At 39.7% G+C, this 18,365-nt stretch overlaps 1 protein-coding gene across 2 annotated transcripts in view; it reads right to left on the bottom strand.

Annotated features, from left to right (window-relative positions):
• Positions 1-18,365, bottom strand: part of SRPX (sushi repeat containing protein X-linked) — a 46,943-nt gene that overhangs the window by 16,786 nt on the left and 11,792 nt on the right. For both annotated transcript variants that reach the window (XM_030452321.1, XM_030452327.1), the window contains exon 2: positions 4,576-4,635. In XM_030452321.1, coding sequence (XP_030308181.1) covers positions 4,576-4,635 — 60 coding nt within the window. The remainder of the gene's footprint in view (positions 1-4,575; positions 4,636-18,365) is intronic.

The raw sequence follows: 18,365 nt of genomic DNA, 5'->3' as shown, positions 1-18,365 counted from the left end.
GACAGGTCCTGAAAACCTGTGTGACAGTGTATGATATGGGAGGTACATGACAAAACTTTCAAAGTCAGAAAGACAGCTGGTGGAAAAAACCGAAACAAAACACAGAGTTTTAGCCTTCATCCTTATGAAATCACAGGAGACATCTAAAAATAATTTCTTGAGTATCTCTGGCAGATATCCACATCTAGCTCTTAATTCCTATAGTTATTGTATACATTTTTCTACAAAATATGGATAATCCCATCACATAAACAAACAAAAATCAATACAGACTGTTATATTTCTCAAACATGGAATATATATTCAGTGTGCAATGTCTCTAGGAAATAGTTACACTTTCCCAATGGAAACTACAGTTTGGTGTGCAGGTCCTGAAATAACCATCTAAGGACTAAAATTAGGTACTAATTGTCAAGCTTTTGAGTAGATGAAGACCACGTTCCTCTAGACTAGTCTGTTTCTGAAGCAGTCATATTATACTGACATACTTATTTTTGTATTTCACCAGTACACAGTTGCATAGGTGGTATTATTTCCAGTGTCACTAAGTATGCATTAACAGAGGCAGGAGAAACAAGTAGTCCAAAAAAGCCAATTAAATACTCCATTATTTACCTTACAGTTATGAAAAGGTAGTTTGGTGAAGAGTGGTTTCTGTTTGAGTTTTCTTTAAGAACTATTTCCTACCCTTCACATCCAATAGTTATGAAAAGACATAAAAAAACCCTAAACCTACCAACTGACTTGGACCACTTTGCTGACGAGTTGCATCACAGCAGCTCACACTTTTCATGCTTGCTGTGAACAAAATTACAACTGGGAGAGCAAGTGGGGAGTGTGAGCTATCCAGAATAGAAGTTAATTCATGGGAATTACACTGAAGCAATGAGTAATGATAGAACCCATCTCTGCAGCTTCTTTGGCTGCCTACCCCACTACCACTGTTGCAGTCTAAGGCACCATATCCAACCACTTTCTGGAGAAAACCACCCATGTTAGATTCACAAAGACACTCTCTGACTCATTCACCTCCTGGAGAAATCCTTCTTCTCCTGAGTTAACAGCAGCTTTTCTACAATCTCCCTTTCAGAGGTCTCATACGCAAAATTTCCAGCTTTTTCACCTCATTTGTTGTTCTCATGCCCTGAGACCCTGAACTTCTATTTATTTATTTACTTTTTTTTTTTTTTTTTTTTAATTGCTGTAGGATCTCCTTAGCTAAGGAATACCCAGTTTTTCTGCAGAAGGGTTTAAACCTGAAGTTACCAGGAGACCACTGACTGAAAGGGCACAAGGGGGCTGAAGAATCAGCCAGGCTGAGCTTTTACCTCAGCATTACCTTGGTAACACTTTAGCACATCAGTTCAAAATATTTATGCCTCAGGTCTTCCACATATATAAAGCACATGGCACGTTTCCTTTGTAAAGGGTGTTAAGGCAAATAGACTTTGCAACATGATAAAGAGGCTAACAGTAATTAAGGAAAAGCTAAAGCAGCTGTTTCAGGCATCGCAAATTGAGTTTTTCTGTAAATTTTTGTGGCTTTACCAACACGCTTGCCTTGAGGAAACTGCTGCAGATATATCTATTTAAAAAGTTGCTAACAGCTCACAAGTGCAGCTTAATGCATAAACTGAATACTGAATAAGTAAAAGCCCTTTGTGTAGTGTCATTGCAGCTATGGTGGTCTACAGAGAGAAACAGAGGAGGGCTCCTAGGGGGGTGTAATATGTCTTCTACTGGACCAAATGATACCATCATAAAGAAAAACAAAACCAGACATGCTTTTGGATGCAGATAACTTGAAAGAACTTAGGAGGAACATGTGTTTGATCTAAAACATTATTATTCTTACTCTAGAAAGGAATGTGATTAGAAGAAGGTGGGTGAAGAAGGGTTTATAAGGTTCTGAGTTCAAGTATTTGAGTTATACCAACTGATGTCACTGAAAAAAAACCCAGCTAACTTGAAAAGCTTATTTTCCTGAAAACAGATCAAACGATATAACAAAGTTTTAGATCAAAGTTTGTTTATTTTCAAGTGAAGGCACATATTGGCTTTCAAAGTCTAAGAAGCTACATGGAGTATTTATGGAGAGTATTAGTGCTGGATGGGGCCCCAACAGGTCACGCGCTGTTCCCTGCCAAAGGACAAGATTGTTGCTTCAGGCTGTTGCTGAAGGCTTTGGGATTAAGAAAAGCTACAGGTTTCCCAGGCACCTCTTCTGGAGCTTCACTATCTGTACTGGGCTCTGTTCACTTTGTTTTAATTTTTTAGGTACCAAGATTTATGTAGCGGTTTTTTTTTCCGTAGAAATTGTGTGACATTCCTCAACAATACAACAGCCTGCATTATCAGGTAATAGCAGAATACTTCTGAGACTTAGTCCTGTTTGAAAGCACTGGGAAGCAGTCAGCAAGCAGAAATGGTTGAAGCCACAATGCTGCTTCTACAGGTAGGGCCACCATTTGACCATTACAGTATTTGAGAACACGTACTAGGAATGAGGATCATCAGAACAGTGGCACTAAAGCCATGATGAACACAGGAACTGCTGTATTTGAAAAGCCCTTTCTCATCAAACATGATCTGAGACACCCATGCCAAGTGGCAGGAAGGAAAGCATTTATCTAGAGCATCATTTCCCCAGCCCCTCACTCCTTTCTCAGCTGAGCATTTCCTTCACACACAGCATACAAAGTGACTGGCTCTACTGTTGCTTGCTGGCACAACAGCAAACAAAGCTGAGGGTTCACTAGGGAAGAAGAGAAAAAGTCTTTAAAAATGCAGTGGGCACAGCAAGTCTCAGTGAAGTTTCTCTGGAAAGCTGAGCAAGATGAAAAACATCCAGATAAAGACAAAAGGATTTGGTAGGAGGTCAATTCCCCCCCCAGTAAACTGCTATGTTTTGTTTGCAGATGCCAAGAAGGATGAATTTGTGTGGTCGCTTCCATTGTTTAGTGAGAACATATGCAAAGACAAACCAATGCTGCTAATGCATGTAGACATCAGTTAAATACATTTAGTTATTTCTTACAGGGAAGATTTATTTGCTGAAGAATGGGCCATACCCAAAATGCTGGACTGCATATATAAGAATTAGCTATGAACATAGCTACTTAGCCCATATTTCCTTGCTTTGTCTTTCTCCACTTCCTTTGACCCAATCCCAACTTATTTAGGAATGCTAATGCAGTGTGAGCCTTTTCCACTCCAATGGTTTCTGCTCTTAAGATTCACATTGTCTGATCTTCAGCTTTTGGCAGCAGTGCTTCCAAACTTGGGGCAGTTTTTAATATCTGTGTGAATATCTGAATGAATCTGTGTGAATATCTGTGTTTCACTTACCCAGGTGGTATTTTGGCTGACATGAGCCTAATCCATTTGGGATTGCAATATAAAGGGAAATTACACAGAATTCGCATTTCACCTACTTGCCTGCCCTGGCATGAATTGGCATTGATTTCTCTTCATGATCTCTGAAATTCCTTTTCTATGTGTCTGCAGAGGGCTACATGTTAAAAGGCAGAGAAAAATGAGTTTACCTAAATAAATCTTTAGAGAAATATTTCTGCATGTGTTGGAAAGCAAAATTTTATACTGCAGTATTTTACTGGGAGGAACATAGGACATTTATGAAAGCCATACATAGCCATAGCACCTGTGGTTTCCTCGTGGTCATAAATGTCTGAACTACTTCATTACTTACCTAAGGTCGATTGATTCTTTGCAGCCAACCAGTAACAAGAAGACACCAATGCCCAGGTTTTTTAAGTAATCAAAATTATTACTTTACAATTCTATCATGCCCACAAATTAATTTACTAAAAAGAAACAAGTTACCACTTAAAGAAGCAAATTAAATACTAAATTTCTTTACTGTCCAGCCCTCCTCAGCTTTGTAGCAGAGGAGAAGGGTATGAGAAAGAAGCAGACTTTCCAAGAAAATGGACATAGAAAATGGAAGATTTACTGGCAGTGGCAAAAAACTTCTCCATCTTGCTGACCTGTAGATTAATCTCTAATAGGAAAGAAAACCTGAATTTGCATTATAAACTTGTCATTCCTTTTACTCATTCATCCAGCTACATAATTTGTTTTTCAAATACACATGTTCATTTGTTAAACACACTTCACTTGGCACTTCAGGTCGCTGGTTGACCTGTAATGTAAGCAATTTTGCAGGGAAAGAAAGTCATGAAAATCGGGTTCTCTTGCATGTACATACATTACCATCAGGCCCAGTTTTTAAGTCAGCTTATCATTGATGGTTTTGTCGGGATGTATGAAGAAGAAAGAGAAGCTCTTCCTAGATTTTCATGATTTAACAACCAGGTCTTCCAAGAGCAAAGACAGTGCAAAAGTTACTTACTCAGATGTATAAAAGAGTGGTGATCAGTGCTTGGTCGAATTTCCATTGTTAAAAAAGAGCAGAAATTAAATCTTGATCTAAAATTCCATGAGAAAAACTATGGAGCTGGATCACCAAGATTTTATAATGCATAAAAAGGACAAGAATGAAGCTTTCCCTCAGCAATCAGCTTATCTTCTTTAGTATATAAGCAAAGCATTCACCTTTATATCTATTGCGTGCATACACATCTTCATCATCTTCAAGGGGTGAATATCCCGATCCTACAATACAAAACAGAGAAAAAAACTGCAGCAAGAAAGGAAATATAAATTAAGAATAAAAGAAAGCTCTGTGAAGAGGCATGCAAGATTAGGGTGCAATAATCTATGCAGTGCCATCAGCAGTGATTTCTCTGAAGCTCAGATTCATAGCAGACCCAATTTATAGTGAATTCAGAAGGGGCAACTTAATGTGATAATCAAGTGAAATAGTGTCTCTTTCTCAGTGCTCCTAGGGCAGTGCTGTGCAATGCCACATTGCACATGTCAAGTCACAGCTCCTCTGGTACAGAAAGCCCACCTACCATGAAGCTGATCTACTGAGCAGAGAGAAGAGAGGAGGTACAGGTGAGGGGCCACATCAAAGGTTTCACTATAAAGTGGTTCCATAGTGTCAGTGGCTGATAAGAGCCATCAGGCCAAACAGCAGAAGTAAAATGTGCATAACCAAAGAACAATGTTCTTTTACAGTTTGTATTATCTTCATAGCAAGAGCAAAACATGGAGGAACATTACTTGCAATCACAAGTTACACTCAAAGCAAAACCACAGATTGGTATCAAGCAGTCTTCTGGAGTTGTTCAAAATGAAGACACAGCATAGTTCTGTACTTTTAAAAACCTGTGCAACAGTTAAAAGCTTAAAATAATGATAGAAAGCTATAAAAAACAGAAACCATTTGGAGCACCACCATTCAAGTAATTAATAAACAAAATACAGCAGTTTGTAAAAAAGCCTTCAAAATATCCTTAAGCAACATTTATTTAAAATCAGCAGTTTCGGAGCATGAAGTCTACTGTAAATTCTAGATAAGTCTTTTCCAAGAAGAAGGGATCACACAAATCTCCCCTCTGAGAAATCTTTCTAAAAGCCTTCCAGGCAGGTACTAAGGAGGCTCAGCATTATACTAGAGGAGCTTCTCACACATAGTATCTTGAGTGACAGCTATGGGGATATTTCATCATCATTTCCTGATGTCTGAGTCCATGGTCTGTACAAGCTGGTGCTACGTTAAATTAAATAATCCAGGCACTTCCATAAGATACTAATTTCATGTGCAAAGCACACTATTTTTCTGTGGAAATCAAACATGAGAGACCCTACTGTCTAGGATGGTTTAGCATAAGGATGCTACCAAAGCATTTTTGTCTGTCAGCATCTGTCAACAGATTCCACTTCTCATAAAATAAATAAGCAAATAAGCAAAACCAAACCCAAACACCACCAACAAAATAAACTGTCAACAAACCAGTGTAACTTCTTACTCTACCAGTCTCAGGAAAACCAGGAAGAGGAACCCAGCCCACATGTCTGCTGCTGCTCCACTGGAAGTGTTTTAGTGCATGGGGTCCATTGCAGTGCCTGCCCCAGCATCATCAGCATCAGCAGCACTGCTCAGAGGGGTTGGGACCACTTGAAGACAAGACACTGTGCATCTCCCCTGCCCCTTATTGCTGCATTACCAGGCTACAGCCATCAGTAGCATCTTCTGGGTACATGCAGCAGATATGTACACTTCACATTGGACCAAAATCTTGCCCTGATTTTGCAGCTATGTGAAACATTTAGGCTCCTGCATGTGAAAAATAAAGAGTTGTGTTTGCATGTACAAAAAAAGTAGCAAAACCCCAGAGAATTCACTTGGTGCCTCATTCAAAGCTTGATGTTATCCCTGGGAATCCTTCCACCAGGTTTCAGAAAGCTTCAAGATGGGACCTGATTAAGTGTACTACTGAACAGCTTTTTTCCTCTGAAACTGAGGGCTTTAAATACAGCACAGGCTTCCCATCACTTAGGAGCCTTTTATGTGGATTTCTTGTGTTTATCACTGCAGTTGAATTTTTGATGACTAAACACTGACTGACATCTGAGAAACTTCTCAACACAAAAAATGTTAAACTTTGTTGCACTTGAAGTCTTGTTGTGTAACATGAAAAGCAAGCTGTGATCCCTGAGGGGATCTTAGCTAATTAAACAGTTTGAGGGTTATAACACTGTTTCTCAGTGTCACCACTCCTAATTGTCCAAATTTAAGTGTGCAGAGACTTTAGCGCTTAAAACCAGTAAATATTAGAGCTATGAGGGCTGTTCCATACATACCTTTCCTTAGACAAGAAATTATGAAATGCTTTTGAAAGTCTTCTAAAAGAAATTGGCCTTAAAATGTTACTCACTAATCTTGCCCTGAAACAAGGCTCTCTGTGCTCATGGAATTTGACATCTCCCACTTCCAGCTCATTTTTTCTAGCTTGAAATGAGAAGACCTGTCCTTACCAGCCCAGGCCTCTACTGCCATAGAATCACAGAATGGTTTGGGTTGGAAGGAACATTAAAGACCACCAAGTTCCAACCCCCTGCCATAGGCAGGGACACTCAGCAACCCACCAGCACACCTGCCTCTCTTCAGCAGAATGACCTGGCACCTCATTTCCCACCGGTGCCACCCCATAAACAACCTGGAGAAAACTGCCATTTTATCCTTCATTTTCTCAGACACAAACCAAAGCATTTCTGCTTCGCATATGCGCAAACTGAGCTACCGAGCCACATAAGGACAAAGCATTGTTCTGCATTCCAAGTGCTAAAATTGTCACAGTACAAAAAGTGGGTACTTGAGGAAGAGTGACAAGGACAACAAGCTGCATAGCAAGTGCCTGCAAAAGCTAGCATTTTGTTCTGGCAGATGACAAGCAAAATAACATGTGAATTTAAAAATTAATCTATTATGAGATTAATCTATGGAATCAGGCAATTCTGATTCTGTTTGGAAGAAAGATTTCTTCATTCACAAAATAATCACTATATTTTTGTAACCGAGGGATGCATAGGAAAAGTCTCTTTACATATTATTTACATTTTATTAGGGCAGAAAGTTCTAATGAAACTACACACGATCTAGTAGAAAACATCTAGCAGTGTCTGCCACCAATAGCCTGTTCCAAATTAGTAATTCCACGGACACAGCTGCCAGATGGGGCAGGAGGTGCTATGACAGCAAGCTGGCAAGCCTTCTCATGAAGTAAAAATCCTCCTACAAGAAGAATTCATTATTAAGAGAACACATCTACCTTCAGTGTTCTAACTGGCAAGCTAATGGGACACACTCAGACACGGAACAGTTACCCATTCACACAAAACCTAAATCAGACCCTTGCAGGATTAGTTTTGCCTGTGTTTTGTGGTTGCCAAATCCACTCCAAGTGTCCTGATACCAGTCTTCAAGCCAATTCTCATTCAGCAAAACACTTCAGTAACTCCTGAAGTGGTCACACCAGCCTCAGAGAGATTACTTGTTTAACCCTAAACCCATCCAAAACTGATTACAGATGTTTATGTTCAGCATCAAGCATCTGATGAAGCACTCTGCTGCTTTGGTACCTCAACCTTGGCCCAGCAGAGGATGCTGTACTCAGTTCCTTATCATAGCTCCACTTCCACACTTAGAACCCAGCATTTGCTCTCCTGGCCAGAGGCCTTGGTCAGCTGGAAAAGAAAGGGAAGAAAATGGAGCATACAGCTGCATTCATGAATAAGCACAGATTACAACAACACATTCACATTTGCACACAATACAATAAATACACACCACCAGACAGGCACTGAGCAACGTACTTGATGTATTTTTTGGATGGGATGGCCCTCCCTATTTGCCTGTTTGTTAATAAGCCTGCAAAAGCTTTGTTTGCTACACAAGAGCAACAATCAATTTGTGTGTGCTGAGCCAGAGAAAGAAGACAAATAAATAAATGCCATCAGTTTGCAAAGAAAGTACTACGAGGACTTCCACTGGCCCTCAGTTTTGCTCAAAAAGTACATTATTCCTTTGTGAACTGCAGATTCCTGAGCAGATAAAGAGACTATTCCAGACAAAAAGATCCCAAACTTCATCACACTTGTCAGGCATACCAATTCTGGCCATGGCAGACAAAATCTCTCTAATGGGTAGGTAACCTCCACAATCACACCTTTCAGATATTACATGGTATTAACCTTTAATTGGAAAACAGCATTTCCATTCCCAATTACTTCCTTAAAGTATGGAGTGGAATTCAAGCCAGCTGGTAGCCAGTCACAAGTGATATTCCTCAGGCCACTCCTGTTAATACCTTTATCAATGATCTCAATGAGAAGATCAAGTGCATGCTCAGTAAATTGGAAGGGAGTGTTGATCTGTTCAAGGGTAGAAAGGGACCTGGACAGGCTGGATCAATGGTTTGAAGCCAACTGTATGAGCTTCAACAGGACTAAGTGCTGGGTCCTGCAGCTTGGTTGCAACAAGCCCAGGCAACTTGAGCAAGAGCAGCTGGAAAGATGCCTGGCAGAAGGGGACCTGGGGGTGCTGATCAACACCTGGATTAATATGAGCCAGCAGTGTGCCCCGGGTGGCCAAGAGGGCCAACAGCATCCTGGCCTGTATCAGAAATAGTGTGGCCAGCAGGTATAGGAAGGTATCACTCCTTTGTACTTGGTGCTGGTGAGCTCACACCTCAAGGGATGTGTTCAGTTCAATATAGGTAAGACATCAACATGCTGGAGCAGAGAGCAACAAAGCTGGTGAAGAGTCTGGAAAACAAATCTTATGAGGAATGTGTAAGAGAACTGGGTGTGTTTAGTCTGAAGAGGAGGCTGAGGGAGAAAAAGGCTCATTCCACACATAATCTGTCCTTCAAAACAGTAAAGAGTGCTGGGAATTCCTTCCATATTCAAACAGCCTATAATTTTAAGCATGTGTAAGAAGAGGATGACTACTTTCCACCAATAAGTCTACATCTAGATTTAGTTTCTCCAGCGTTTCACAGTACCCGAAGACATACTAAATATATGAATTTTAAAACTTAGCTTTATGTGCAGCAGACTGTAGAGCTTCTTGCAGTATGGCAGGGTTAGGTCATATTAAGACTTCAGAAAGCTGGAAGATGTACATGAGGGGCACAAGAGGGACCAAAAATGGTCTCAATCTTCACATTAGAGGGCTTTATTTAGTATATAAAAATACTTGCACTGATTTTATGATGCTAATAAAAATGGAAAGCCAGGTTTTTCATCTCATTCTTTATTGGTTGAACATTATGTTCCAGTTCTGCAAAGCTCATGCTTAAATGCCATTGGCTTTGGTGGGATTTCTATATTTGTGTAAAAACTGCCAGCACATTCAGGTTTTTTATTGCATCTGGTCTTCAAGGCTTAGAAAATAATACTACCATCTTTGTTTTATTATAGTAATCAAAGCAGAACAAATAGCAGAGAAAGAGCTGGCAAAATCAATTCATAAATAGCCAGAGATACCGATTTGCTTTGAACCTTCCAGCAGATGGGTTGATATAGAAATGCAACTGCTATTAATAAACATGCTTGAATGCAGATAATCTAGTGGCAGTTGCTCATATTAAGCAATCTTCAACATGCACAGTAACTCAAAATATGTTATCTGTCCTCTTCCCTCAAAGAATGTTCCCACTTCTCAGCCTCCTGCTTGACTCAGTATTCCCACCTGTCTTTGCAATGCATGGGAAAGCAAGTTAAAGTGCAGAAACTCGACAATATTGTATTCAGCAAGAGTTGTGCTGAACTGAGAAGCAGAGCAAATCAAGATGGTCATGGCACGTTCCTGAATCAAAACACAGCTCACTCATCCAGACCAAGTTAATAATACTATGTGCAGTTTAGTAGCCCTTCAAAGAGGTTTTGGTATGTCCCTGTATTTATAGTAAGACACACTTGTAGAGCACAGACTTGAGTTTCCATGCTCACCCACAAGCTCTGTGTCATTGTTGTGCTTCTATGCCTTGCAGGTGTAAGGTCTTTGAGGCACAGAAAGCAATCCCATACCAAGAAGATTCCCTCAGGGCTACACACATTAATTCACTGTGTCTCAGTATTGATTAAGATGCAAACTCCATGTTTTAAAGCACAGGTCTTAACTTGCACCAAGAGAGATGCCTCATACAAGATCCCATCAAAGAACCATTCTTTCAAAGTCATCTTAATAAAAGCAAAACTGAAAAACAGAACAGACAGCTTCAGGAGTAGCAAGTTCAAAAGAGGCTGGGGATGAAGTTTGCATGTCAGCAGTAACTCATACTTTGTGAAATAAAACCATTTAATTACACACCAATAGTCCATCTGATTAGGAAAATGCAGGCACAGTTTCTTTTCCCAAAAGATAATCTCTTCCCTTCTCCTTTGCCATCTCTGAGCCAGTGTGACTACGAAGAAACTTTGCAGCTGACACCAAGCCATGAAGGTGTTTTAAAACATTAATTACACATTAAGAAAACAATTGCTTTATACAGAAGGCAGCTAACAAAATAAAACTTGCTTCCTGTGCTGGCAAATAGTGTGTGGCAAAGAAAATACTACCCCTGGCCTAAGAAATATCATTCATTTCACTGAAGTCATACCCAGAAGCCAGCAGCCATGCCCACCCCGTTTACTCTCTTTTATAAAAAAACAGTGGTGGGATGGAAACTGCATGTACACAGAAGTCAGTGTCAGTCCAGAGAAGTTCTGTAAAGTTCAATTCAACTCTGCTTTCTTTTATATACACATGTAGATGTCTTAGATACAGCAAATCCAAAGCAGAAGACTTTCCACCTCTGATTTTGGTTTATTTTTCCCTCTCCCAGACAGGCAATAAAAATTGAAGTTGTTTCAGTGGCTCCGAGTCAACCCAGGCATAAGTCCTGTAATGCAGCAGTCAAGGGAAAAGCTGGCAGACTTAATGGGAAGCTACAAACACCTCTGCCAACATGCACATACGGTCCAGGAACCTTAGTGCTGTTGCAGGCTGCTCCCAGATATCCTGCTCCATTGCTAATGCATTTGCTTTCACTGCAATGGTGTGTTTGCTGGTAGGATGAACAGTGTATTCAAATACTCCTTGCAACAAACATGCATAAAATCACCAAAGGCCTTGGGTAAGTGTTTCTAAAATAATATTCACTTGAGCCTGTAAAAAACCAATATCCTCCATGAAAATTGTGTCCTTTTATTCGATGAAAATAAATGAGGCATTTCAAAGATTCTAATCCTGGTTTGCTCTGGATTGCTCTTGTGATGGGACATTTGGAATGATTCAAAGGGAAGTGAGGATTTCACCACATTCTGCTTAAAATGTAATTTCAGAGTTGTAAAACATATATACATATATACAACTGGTTTTCAAGAGAAAATCCATTTAAAGAAAAACTAGAAAAAAAGGTGAAACATCCAGATGAAAGGACTCTGCTATGGAAATAAAGTGTTGATTTCTGTGGGGAAAAAAAAAAAGCAGCTCAACAGGCTAGAAAAGATACACTTGGGAGCTGACATTGGATACATCTTCAGAAGAAGCATCACTCATCCTCTGTGTTGTTCTTTATTTCCTCTATAGGCCCTTGCTTGCTGCAGAGTACAACCCACACTTTTCAGCATTACCAGCGAGGGCTTTTTTTGTCTGGACTCATTGCCAAATCGAACATTTAAATAACTAGATGCAGAGAAATATGAAGAAGTTTGTTTTCATCATTTTTTAAACCATCAAGAGAAGGCTCAAAAGCATCTGCCCTCCCTTTTAAAGGGCTCCATCTAATAAGGATCTTGCAAATAAACTGGAATCCAGCCATACAAAATAAAAAACCCCAAAAGACAGTCAAACAAAAGAAGTCCCTAAATATTTGGAATGGCAGTTTGTTATGCCAGGAGACTAAGAGGGGGGAGGTTGGAGAAAAATGTTTCCTTTGTTCAGTTCAGACCATGAGGAACTAAAAGTTTCCTTTTTGCTTAAGGAAATCTCCAATAGATAATGCTACAAAAACCTAAGGGCAACATCTATCTCCATGATCAGGAACAGTCACGTTACCACAGACTGGTAATAAAGGATAAAAAGCGTCATGAAAACTAAAATGTAAGTCAGTTCAGCAGGAGAATAGGTATATTCTTTAATCAATAGGTTTAAGGAGGGTAAACACACTGCACTACAGCTACAACAGGCAGAGCTATCGTATCCTCACACTGCATAATATCGTATTTGCTATTCTAAGCACATACGTGGTCTGAGCCAGAGGTTAAACATTTCAGGAAAGCAAGGCTTAAATTATTTACAGCAGCTATGGGATTGTGCATGGAAAATAGACAGCTCTGCAAAGGCTGTCCAGATGTTGCCTGTGCTCTGGACATTTGCAAACAGAACAAGTTTCCTTATTGCTCTAACACAGCATCAGCCACCAGTAATACTTGTCTACAGCTAACCCAGGGCTCTGTCCTATCCTAGCTGTCATCCCACTTATTTGCAGTTTCCTCAGGGCTCAATTGGACTACAATAGCCCAATCTACTTAAGCATCAAGTTCTGGGTAATTAAGGAAATTCCAGCTACATTTTAACCCTGTCCTCCATAATCTCCACCTGCCCTCTGTTTTCTAGGCTAGCTTCTCACAGCATTTTTACTGCTGATATGTGTTTGGTCCTTTTCTCAACAGCCTTGGCTGAGAATTGCCCACTTATATCCTGCTAGCAATCCCTTTTCTTCTGCCAGGACTTTAGAGATTGCATGACCACCAAGAGATACGTGTGACCATTGCCCAGAGGCACTTTATTTCCAAAGCAGATTTGCTAACGGGTTCTGTTGACATTTTTGGACTCATGAGGAAACAACAGGTTTGCAGGGACCTTGAAAACTTTCACTACATTGAAAGAAAGCAGCACAGGTCTGCTGACAGCATGGTTCAGGTGTGCAGACCCCTTCTCATTCAGAACATCTCAACAGCTGGGATGGCTGAAGCCCTCCAGGACAGGGTAAGTTGTGAACAGCCACAGTGACAGAGTCTGCCTTCATGCTATCTGAAAGTGTGAAAGACTACCCCAGGAGCTGGGATGAAACCCTCTTCAAATACACAAGTTTTAATGCTGCAGTGGTTTCTATCCTCATTGGAATGGCACAACTCCATCAGGACAGCAGATCCTGTGGCACCAACTCTTTTGGTATAAAGGGCTTGCACAGGCCATTTGCACTTTCTGTGCTAAGCAGAAGCAAAAGGTTGGTTTGAGTTGGTTTTTTTTTTTAAACAGTTCTCATGAAATTCAGATAACTGAGTTTGTAATAGATAACACTTGAATTATACATAAAGCCTTACACAAATGAGATATGTCAGCAATATCTTCAGTGGGGAGAGGATGGGAGGAGAGGGTATGTTGCATTAGATTTACTAGAAGGCTGCAAGGAAACGGAAACTGGGACTCTAAAGAGGCAAACAAATGCTACCACATAAAGATAAGGCTGTTCCTTTTTAAGATTTGGAGAAATAATTCCTGTGACCACACCTCAATATGCTTTATTTCGCTTATACTGAGATATTACAGGGTCTTTAATGTAGGCCTGCATTTTAAGAACAGATTGAAACAACAGAAAAACAGGAGACCACCTATAGAAGATGAATAAGGGACTAAAAAGAGGTGTTACTACTGATAACTAAAAAGAGGATGAACTACTAGTAACTGGTTAATCAAGTAAAGAATATTTAAGTTGAAAGTCTCCTTACTGACAAGTTCCAGTGGACTTCGGGACAACTTCACAAAGGAAGAGATTAAAAATTAATCCAGATCTATTCTGAATTGGTGACTGATGGAAAAAAAAATTTTTTGTTGTTTTTTTAAATGCTGACAGTAGAAACTGACACATCACTGTATCTAACTTTTAATACTACGACACCAGATGCACTGCTTTCCTCTCTTTATCCCCAAGTCACATGTTACTTTTGAAGTTCTGCCATTTTAAAAGTATTTTTTAGATTTTATGAGGAAACTAAAAGAAAAGCTCACCAGGAAAAAAAAATAGGCTTGAAATATCAGACACTACATCAACACTTGAAATCTCCCATCATGGGCTGCCTGTAACCTACAGGAAACTCTGACAAGTTCCTAGAAAACAGGTGAGCAGAAAAAAGTGAAGTTACTGTAATACGCTCTTGCTTTTTAGTAAGTGGAGTCACACTGTGTCTGAAGCAACACAGATCTACTGCAAACCCTATGCTGGCAACAGTTCTCTTGAGGACTTCTCTAAGAAGCTCCCCCCTGCACACCTTTTCCTTATCTTCTCTGCTTAAGTCACAACTTAAAAAAAAACCCAAACACGTGTCTCCTGTTGTGCCTTATTACCCTCAACTGGCTCAAGCAGGACTTCTGCCCAAGGAAGCTTTAACTTGTCAGCTTGCACTTCCTCACTCGTTCCTTTCTTGTGAGTAAATATGACTGCAGCCCAGAATAACTCTGTCACAGCACACTTCATGTCTCACTTCCATGAGAGCAGCTTCCTTTCAGAGAAACTGGAAGCATAAACATTGGTTTACACAGTCCCTGCTCTAGAAAACTTGTAGTTTAATCCATACATCTGCAAACACCCTGCAAAGAGATGAAAGCATTAAAAGCTGTTGGTATTAGTACCCGAGGCCCTTCATGGAAGAAAAATAGACTTCTAAGGACTTCAAGACTACTCATGCTTTATTAGTGTTTTGCAAAGGTAGTGTGAAGGAAAAAAAACAGTAATTACACCAGGGAGGAAGAGCTGAAGGAACAACTCAGAGCCACATAGGGCAGTCATCAGGTCAAAATCTGAGCAAAGATAAGGAATTTAAAATTCAATGGCAAGCTAATCAATTGAAGGAAAAAGTAAACAACTACTGTCAAGATGCAGGAATGTAATTTATTTCTGAAGACAAGATATTAAAGTCAGCCTCAAAGAAAACAGTATTAAATACTGAGTTCATAGCCAAAAGCACAGAAGTTGTACGCACCAACTGATGAGAACTAGCTTGCTCATTTTGGTTAAAATAATTAATAATACTCATATCCTAAAGCAGATTAAAAGTTCTTTGCTACAGACTGCATAAAATAATGCATTTTGGATTTTAAAGAAACATCTGAGATACTCCCTCCAAAACCTTCTTCATTTTTCATTATTATTCATGACAGTGGCAACTCCCAATCTGAAGGATAATGTCCAAGCTCTCATTTCCATTGGAAAAAACAGATAAACAATTTTCCTTTTGAACAGTGTTTACCAAGGTTGTTTTTAAGGATATCGCCTTAGATGCTGCAGTTTCACTGACTAAACATAAGTATCACATGAGTATTACCAAAAAAAAGGCACAGTACTAATGGCTTTTGATAAAATAGACTTTTACCTTTTGGGGTTTCTTCTAAACTGTATCTATGGAAGTTTATGAGTCTTGAGAAGCATTAGCTTTATATTAAATAAATTATATTAAATATACTAAATATATTATAAATATGTATATTTAATGTATTTAATATATTTAATATAATTTATTTAATATATATTATATATTTATATATATATATATAATATATTTAATATACTATATTAAATATATATAACCATACAGCCAAAGGCAATGCTCAGAAACTTCAACTGAACTAAAAAGTAAACAAAACTAAATCAACAGTAAACTCTTGTCCATCTTTGTAACCCTAAATACTGGTTTAAGGTGAGAGTGCGATCAGCCCATTCCAATGTCTGATCACCCTACTCCAGGAGTGGGAAAAGAGCAGTGAAAATCCACTGCCACTACCAGAAGCAGCAGAAGTGACTTGGGCACCTAGATTGGGACCCTAAAAGAAACATTTTTGGAGAGGAATGTATGTGCCAACCTATAGGTTTTTCAAAAGGTATGAGCTTGAAGACAAATTGGAAAAATGTTTTTTCCTAGCCCTCACAGCAAACACTAAGGGCTTCTCCTTCTCCCTGGGGAACCTGATCTCAGCTCCAGCAGAGCTCCTTCACCACTCACAGAATCACAGAATGTTTAGGTTGAAAGAGATGTGCAAGGTCAGCCAGTGCAACCTTTGATTAACACCACAGTCAACTACTAAACCATGTCTTTAAGGTCCAGGCCCAAATGCCTTTTAAATGCCTCCTGGGCATTTAAATGCCTCAGCTGGGCAGCGAGCAACTCGGGAAAGCAAAAGCCAGCACATTTTTTGGTTAGTGTAGGGCAAGAGATGGTGACTATACCAGCCTACCTTGCTCCTCCTCTTCCTCTTACTTGCACCAACCATTACTAAACACCAAGTAGCACCCCTTTTCCTGCTCCCCTTCCCTCCCATCTTGCAAGTCCAAAAGCAGACATAGAGAAGCTGTGTCCAGCACCACAGTCCCCAGCAAGAAGAATGATGCCTCATCTCCTACAGCTTCTGGAAACACCTCCTGCAGCCACCACAGTATTGACAGCAGCCAGTCCAGCCCCAGCCTCCTGACACCAGGACATTAGGGAGGCAGCAGAGTTAAGCAAAACAATACCAAGTCCCTACATAACCTCGGCATGGCTTTGCTCAAGGTCTCTTTTGCTAAGGGGAGACTGATGTCTTACACTGATGAACAACATCTGGCAGGACTGACCACATGCAACCAGTAATGGGGCAGACACCTTCAAATTACAGAGGTCAGGGTTCCCTTTTAATGTAATTAGAATATAATCCTTAAAAAAAAAAAAAAAATAAAAAATCAGTTCTGTGAATTTTAGTTGCTGACAAAGTCAGTGTAGTACCAAAAAACTGCTCAAGTTTCAAAAATGTCCTGAAGACAGTAACCAGATACTCTCAGAAGGTACAAGTCAAACTCGTAGCAGAACACACATTTGTTAAATAACAGATTTATGGGTTCATTTGCATTCTTGTCAAAATATGCTATTCAAAGAAACTATGAACATACAGCATTTGTCTCTTGAACACAAGACAGGGAAACCATATTTCAGTTCCTTCCTCACAAAAGCACTGAAGTCTGGAAAACTGACTTGTGAGTGACCCACAAGTCTGTCACACATAGCAGAGGTACAGATTTAAAAAGGGAGCGCGTCAAACACCAGGAAAGCAAAGATTAACAATCCACACAAAAAGTACTAAACTGGTAATAATTCTCACAGAAAAATGAGACCATTTCCTCAATTGTTACTAGGAACTAATACGCTGTAAATAACGTGGAATTTAATCCAAAAATCCAGCTGGAAGTCAAAGACATGAGACATATCATGCCCTGTAATGCTCACACCAGCCCCAACCCTGCCAGCTCCTCACCCATCAGGGCCCCTGGCTTGGCCTTGAAGCCACTCTGTCCCTGCAGCAGGAGCTGCTCCCATTCCAGCTCTGCTCCCTGCCTCCAGGCACTGTGGGACCATATTCTATGTAGAAGAGAAAAATTTGAAATTTCCTTTATTTATTTTTTTTAATTATTATTTTTCAATAATTGAATTAAGAGTATTCCATGCCTCTCAACAAAAGATGGTTTCTCAGAAGAAAAATTCGGCTGGGGAGCCTGCATAGATTCTAGAAAAAGCCATAATGAATTGAACCACCCCCACAGAAAAAACCCAAAATCAAGTGGCCAAGTTTCTTGATTTAGTGCTCTGGCCTTCCATTTGTGAATCAGACCCCATGTTATTAAAAATTTTAAAAGGTTTCACGTGTAGACAGACCACACAATAACCAATGAGAACATCCACTTGCTTACCTAAAAACTTTGTTGATTTTTTTTTCATGATTTAAAATTTCCATTCTTACATATGATATTTTACTACGATATGCAAAAGTAGAAACGTACTGTACAATTGGCTCTACAGTGTGGTGTGCCTTGTGTGCAAAAGAAAATCAGTATTACTCCTTCCCTGTTCATACACAGCCCTGTATCATCCTTCTTACATCAAAGACAAGGAGATGCCACACTTAGCATGAGCTCCTAGAAGTC

This window comes from Calypte anna, chromosome 1 (assembly GCF_003957555.1).
Source record: "Calypte anna isolate BGI_N300 chromosome 1, bCalAnn1_v1.p, whole genome shotgun sequence".
NCBI lineage: Eukaryota > Metazoa > Chordata > Aves > Apodiformes > Trochilidae > Calypte > Calypte anna.
This window is presented reverse-complemented; position numbering and strand designations above follow the sequence as displayed.